General features: G+C 35.5%; 1 protein-coding gene across 2 annotated transcripts; it reads right to left on the bottom strand.

The window, feature by feature from the left end:
• Positions 1-443: 443 nt before the first annotated feature.
• On the bottom strand, positions 444-3,975 carry LOC104892097 (BEL1-like homeodomain protein 1). 2 transcript variants are annotated; one of them, XM_010677925.3, is made up of 5 exons: positions 2,798-3,975; positions 2,002-2,393; positions 1,826-1,886; positions 1,324-1,474; positions 444-1,200 (listed from the first exon to the last, which is right to left on the bottom strand). In XM_010677925.3, the coding sequence occupies exons 1-5, from the start codon at positions 3,611-3,613 to the stop codon at positions 740-742; spliced, it is 1,881 nt and encodes a 626-aa protein (XP_010676227.2). In that variant the 5' UTR covers positions 3,614-3,975; the 3' UTR covers positions 444-739. The 2 variants fall into 2 exon arrangements, with proteins under 2 accessions (XP_010676227.2, XP_010676226.2); XM_010677924.3 differs by having other exon boundaries at positions 444-1,474; positions 2,798-3,973.
• Between the last annotated feature and the right edge of the window lie 2,309 nt (positions 3,976-6,284).

A 6,284-nucleotide genomic window follows, 5' to 3' on the forward strand; every position in this document is an offset into this window, starting at 1 on the left:
CTATTCTGTAACAATAGAGCACATTGAGGAAGTTCCCTTGAATGGCTTATAACAGCACAGAGATGCACAACTGAAGGATGCTGAGCTAACTACGAAAGCGATTTCGAGCAGACAATTATTAAGGTGTACTACTTGTTAAGTAGTCTAATGAAACCACAACATTCACAATGAAACTACAAACTATCAGTTGTATTTTCTAAACCACTGATAGCAATATTGTTCAATTTTATACAACATTCCCCACCCTTTTTTTCCTTAAACTAGTCATGTTGCTTTCATCAGGGAACATAAGTTTTCCTACAGATGTTATTATAGTGTAAGAGAAAGTTATAAAACAAAAAAAGTGTCAGCATACATGAAGCAATATGGCCATGTAACAAGACACTGACCCAAATGAGCACTTCCTAGTCATTTTCCCAAAAACATCACAAACAATCAACAACTCATCAGAAAGATACATATAAATTGATATCATTAGTATACTATGCAACTTGAAAAAAAGAGATCTTATTCTAGCAAAACAAGCTGAAAGTCATGCAGGAGTAGCATATAATACTATCTGCATATATAATTGCAACCTTAGGTATACTAATTACTAACAACATTCCAATCTATTTACTATCCATATATGATATATAACATGAATATGCTACAAAATTAATATACATTCCCAAGATCCTTATATATACTATCCCAATCTTAAACTATTTGAACAATATATATCTAAGTTTCTATGCAATTATGCAAAAGAAGGTGACAGAAATGTGTGATTTGGTGACAGAAATGTATGGTTTGTAGCCGAAAGATTTTCGAGTTGTTGAGGATGATTCTCACAAGGAGGAAGTCCAAGGGAAAGGGAAATCCCATTCCCATGAAGAAACCTTGGTTGTGGAGAGAAATCCTCTGTTTCAAACCTACCTATTTCTCCAATTGGGTATGTTCCTAAGTCCCCTCCTCCCATTCCTATAAAATTCATTCCACCAGATATAATGGGATAACCATTTTCATTCTCTCTTCCTTGCTTCTCATTCCCAAACTTTATCATGATCTCTCCATTATTACTCTCGTCGTAGCGAAGAACTTGATCATCATTTCTCTGTCTCTTAGGCCCTCTAGGAGATATCCCAGCATCTTCCATATCTAATGAACTCGAAAGGGTGAACCCATGTTGGTTTTGATTAGCCATTGTAGTATTATTACCTGATGGAATGGAAATGAATGAGGAAGTAGAAGCAGCATTGTTTTGTTCCTTACAGTTGTTAACTTGATGATTTTCAGCAATAATGTTGGTTTTCTCTTGGTTGTTTAAGTAATTCAAAGCACCTGAATCATTCTCATTGTTGCTGTTTTCCTTGCTACTGTTTCCTAGTTTCTCTTCTGATAATCGTTCTTGCTCCTTAAGCTCTTCTGTGTACATTTCTTCAATCATTGGCTTCCATAAACGTACACGAGCATTTATGAACCAATTTGATACCTAAATGTCACCATAAAACATAATATCAATTAGAACAATGCTATTCTCATTATCCGAAATGTGTAGCTAACTAACTATCATCGTTTTTATGTCACGTTGGCTCTGATACCATGTCAAATGACCAACTCAACCAAAAATTTAAGCTGACGGGTGGAGTCTCAAGAATAGATTTATATTCTATCAGTTTAGACTCTATTTGGTTGGATGGAAAATGCAATTATTAATTAGTTTTCCGTTGTTTGGGTCTTTGCATGAAAAGTTTGGCAAGGAATAGGATAAATGGGATGTAATTAAGACAAAAGAAGGTAAGAAACGAGTAGAGAAATGTGGCATTCATAAATAAAAAGTTACCTGGCTTCTAGTAAGTCCTGTTTGTTTGGCAAGCATGATCTTATCAGAATCCTTTGGATACCTGCAAAATCCAAGTTCAACATCATCAAAACAAAACATGTACTAGTTTCAAGGAATTACATACAGTAAACTAGTAAAGTAACACATTAGCAAATGTGCAAATCATCCATACTTACGGGTGTAAGAAGTGCTCAAACAACCAAGCGCGAAGAACAGAAACTGATCTCTCAGGCAACCCTCTTTGAGGCCTCCAAGCATTAGGATTTTGGATCATTCCAAGCTGCTGAAGCGCGCGTTGTTGTCTAATCTGATGATCAATGTATTTCAATCTAGACCCTTCAATCTTCCCACCAGCTAATGATCCTGAACCACCTTCTTGATCATCACCTAATGTCTTGTTAGCTGCTCGAATTTGCCCTTGAATTGCATCTTTTAAGCACCTAAACTGCTTCGAAATCGTCTTCAATGCCAACGCTGTATATGTCTTTGCTGATCCAACTGCTCCTTGCTCAAATGATTCTATCACAATTTGCATTTGGTGATTGTATTGCCTGTATCTTTGCTCTGCCTATAATTACCAATATCGCACAATTTCATCAATAACAACAAAATATTGTACTTTTACACATACCCAACAAAAACTATAGATATAATAATTGAATTGATGCTATAATATATGTACTTTGTAAAATTTTGGAAAAAGGGGTTTAATTTGAAAGATATGTTCTTGAAAAAATTTGACAACAACAGACACCTAAGGAAAGAAAAAAAAAAACATTAACAAGTATGACTGATAGTAACTCTTAACAGAAAGTTCTGACACAAAATAACACAAATTGCTGTTAAAAGGAGATTGAATCAAAGTCAGTTGAAAAAGACCCTTAACTCAATTCCATAACAATATAAGATCCCAAAAACAAAATATAGCAAGTAGTATATTAAAATTTGTACAATTTTCACTGTAATATATACCTCATCAAGCATAGTAACAAGTTTAGTCTTCTTCATCAGAATCTCCTGTCTCTCAGCTGTGCTAAGTTGTCCACCTCCTCCGCCTCCACCTCCACCTCCACCTCCGCCACGGCCTCCGTCTCTTTCATTAGACGGAGACTCTCCACCATACTTTTTGATTGAACCATCATTATCATTATCATTATTAGTATTAGTAGTAGTACTAGTGTTATTCTTGTAGATAACACTAGTACTATTATGATCACCTAGATGTACTACCTCTTCAAGTAGCTCTTGAACTGCTTTCAAGTACTTAGACCCATATATCGAATTATGCCCACCAGTACTACCCATGTTACCATCTCCACCTTGGTGGGACCCACCCGCTATCGCGTGGTTTTGAGAAGAAAGGCTCAAGGAGAGCCCCTGCCTAGCGCGTGGCAAGTCACGCGCCTCATGAGATGGGTATCCGTACAAAGTAATATTATTGGGTTCGGGCGGTGATGAAGTAGGCAAACGCACAAAGTGGTGGTGGTGGGAAAGTAGTGGTTGTGGAGGAGAGAGAGTTGCTGCTGCTGCCGCCGCGGCTGCGGCGGTAGCAGCAGAGTTTAAGAGGAGGATGTTGTGAGATTGAGATGATGCTGTTGTTAGTTGTTGTGATTGTAGTTGTTGTTGATGTTGTTGTTGTTGAGGATCAGCTAAATTTGGGTTCATGAGAATTAGTGTATGAAAATTATTAGTACTATGATCTTGGATTTCTGAATTTGTGACAGGATTATTATTGTTGTTATTATTAATATGATTATGATGATGATGATTGTGATAGTATGCTGCCATTTTTTTTGGTATACTTTTTGGGGAAATATAACTCAAAATAATTGGGAATTTTAGCACAATTGAATAAAGAAAGAAAGAAAAATGAGGTTGTGAAGTTGATTTTGGTGGTGTATGGAGGAGGAAGTAAGGAGAGAAAATGGAGAGAGGAGAGAGAAAAAGTATGTGTGTGAGAAATATTGATTGGGGGTGTCAGATTATTTTTTTATTATTTTTTTGATGGGGGTGTCAGAGAATATGATTGGATATTAGCTCTTCCTGTTTTTACTTTTCTTCTTTTTTTTCTGTGATTAAGAAGATCTGATGGTGCACGTGTTCCTCAATCATCTGCTGTGGCTGCTGCTTGCTGCAGATATGGGGAATTTTAACCGTGAATACGCTAATCCGACCCTATTTTTTTTTCTTAGCACATGAAATTCTTCTTTTCGATATAAAACAACTGAATAGAATTGAACTAAACTGATTGCAACTGAATTATAACATATATGGATTTGATAATTGGAGCTGAACTGAACTGATTGTAATTGAACTGAAGTAAACTGATTGCAACTGCACTGAATTGAACTAAACTAATTGAAATTGAACTGAATTGAATTGAATTGAATTGAATAGGAAATAAGTTGGGGAGACAAATGTAGAGGGAGTGGTATCATAATTGTCAAAAAAAAAATGTACCTTTTGAGTATATGTATCAATGTAAGTATGTATTTCCTTCGTCCTATTATTTATAGAAATGGTGCATGTATCGTGAAACAGATGTAGTAATAGTTTTTTTTGTTTTTTTGGTGAATAAGAGGTGTAGAGCATCTAAACAAGAAACAAAGAGCCAAACCAACACATGAAAGAAACAGTACCAGGATCCAACACAAAACGAAAAGACAAACTAATTAATTAACACTAACTGCTACAACTCAACCCAACAACTAAACCACATTAGCTGAAACCAATCTAGACTGGGCCATGCCACCTAGGTCCTCTAATACAACGATTTGTAGGTCATGCGGGATCCCCTCAAGGATCATCAAATGTCGAAATTGGCTAACCAATCTACCGCCCTATTCGCTTCTCTATAACAATGACTAATAGTAACTTTCCGTTTCGATTTACAAATAAGAGAATTGCATTTCTGAATGATATGAATATAAAATGATTGATGAGGAGGATCCTCAGCCAACCATCAAACTACAACCTCCGAATCCATTGTGAACTGCACCCATGTCCTCCATTGCACGGAATAGCCAATCCTCTCAAAACTGCACACAACTCAGCTTTAGTACAAGAACATGTACCACAATTACTCGCAAACATCTCGAAAACATGATACTACATATAGTAACAATGTAAAATCTAACCTGTCCAAAATTAAACAAATAATAAACTGAAAGAGAAAGGATAGGCTAATAGAAACAAAGACAGAATTTAAACTTTAAGAAAATAGATGGATTCCTCAATTTTGGTGTGAATTTTATGAGGTATGAGGATGCCTTTTTACTAGTGGGGTAAAAGGAGTTGAAGTTTGATTAGGGAACAAACCATATAGACTTTTAAATGCTTGAAAAACCTTGTTAAATAATAACCACGGATTACTCCTTATTGCAAATTTGAGCTCATTTGGTCTAATCAATTAAAACTAAAATATTTGCTAATTTGGACTTATTTTCAGTTCAGTTCAGCTCAGTTCAATTCACTTCACTTCAATTAATTTCAGTTCAATTCAGTAGTTTCTTCTCACAAATTTCATTCAGATCAGCCTAATTCAGTCCAAAAAAAACAGAGTTATTTCAGGTAAATAATCATGCAAGCCTTATGACTTATTACAAAGCAATAAAAAATAAAATAAAGAATTAGAGGCAACAGTATATCTTCCTTTCCATATTGCTTCTTGCGGTATTCTTTACCCTTTGAGAAAGAATCACCCTTTTCCATAGGAGTATTCCTCTTGTTCTTGGGTTAATGAGTATTCTATGCATAGGTGAAAGCCAACAAAGAAAATGAATACACAGATATATACACCATATGAGGGGTAGTGTATTGCCTTCCATTGTTCCACATGAATTACATTAAAACAACACATGTTTACACAAACAAACTGCAAACTCTCAAGTGAGGGTTCTTGCCTTCTTGGACACCCAAGTGGCCAAGTGACCCAACATCGACTTGTTTTGGAACTTCATATTATGCATCAACTGATATAATAAACGATCAATTAATGTATATTTTTCTTCATTTTTAACTTCTTATATGCATCCCTATGGATTGCATATAGCTTTTCCCTTGATTCAATGCTACATCAACCCTACCTGTTTTCAATCTGAATAGTTCCTAATGTAACACCGCAACTCTTAATGAGAGTCGAGTTGATCTGCACCAGAAGCACATCAAGGATTAATAATTGGTCTTACTTATGATCAACACATGTTCTTCCGGCAATGTGGAGTATCTTTGTAAATGAGTTCCCTAAAAGAAAGATGCATCTTGTTGTTGGTATGACCGTATGAATAGTACGTACATTAAATCATTTTGAAATATCATGGGGAGTATTACACCTAACTTGACCCATTTTTAACCTACATTTTTCATTAAATCAACTCAATCTTCAATTCGACTTGTTATTGACCCGACATGGTAACAACCTGTATCTTTATTAACATCAATTGATTTTTATTTGACCAAC

This window comes from Beta vulgaris, chromosome 5 (genome assembly GCF_026745355.1).
Source record: "Beta vulgaris subsp. vulgaris cultivar EL10 chromosome 5, EL10.2, whole genome shotgun sequence".
Lineage (NCBI taxonomy): Eukaryota > Viridiplantae > Streptophyta > Magnoliopsida > Caryophyllales > Amaranthaceae > Beta > Beta vulgaris.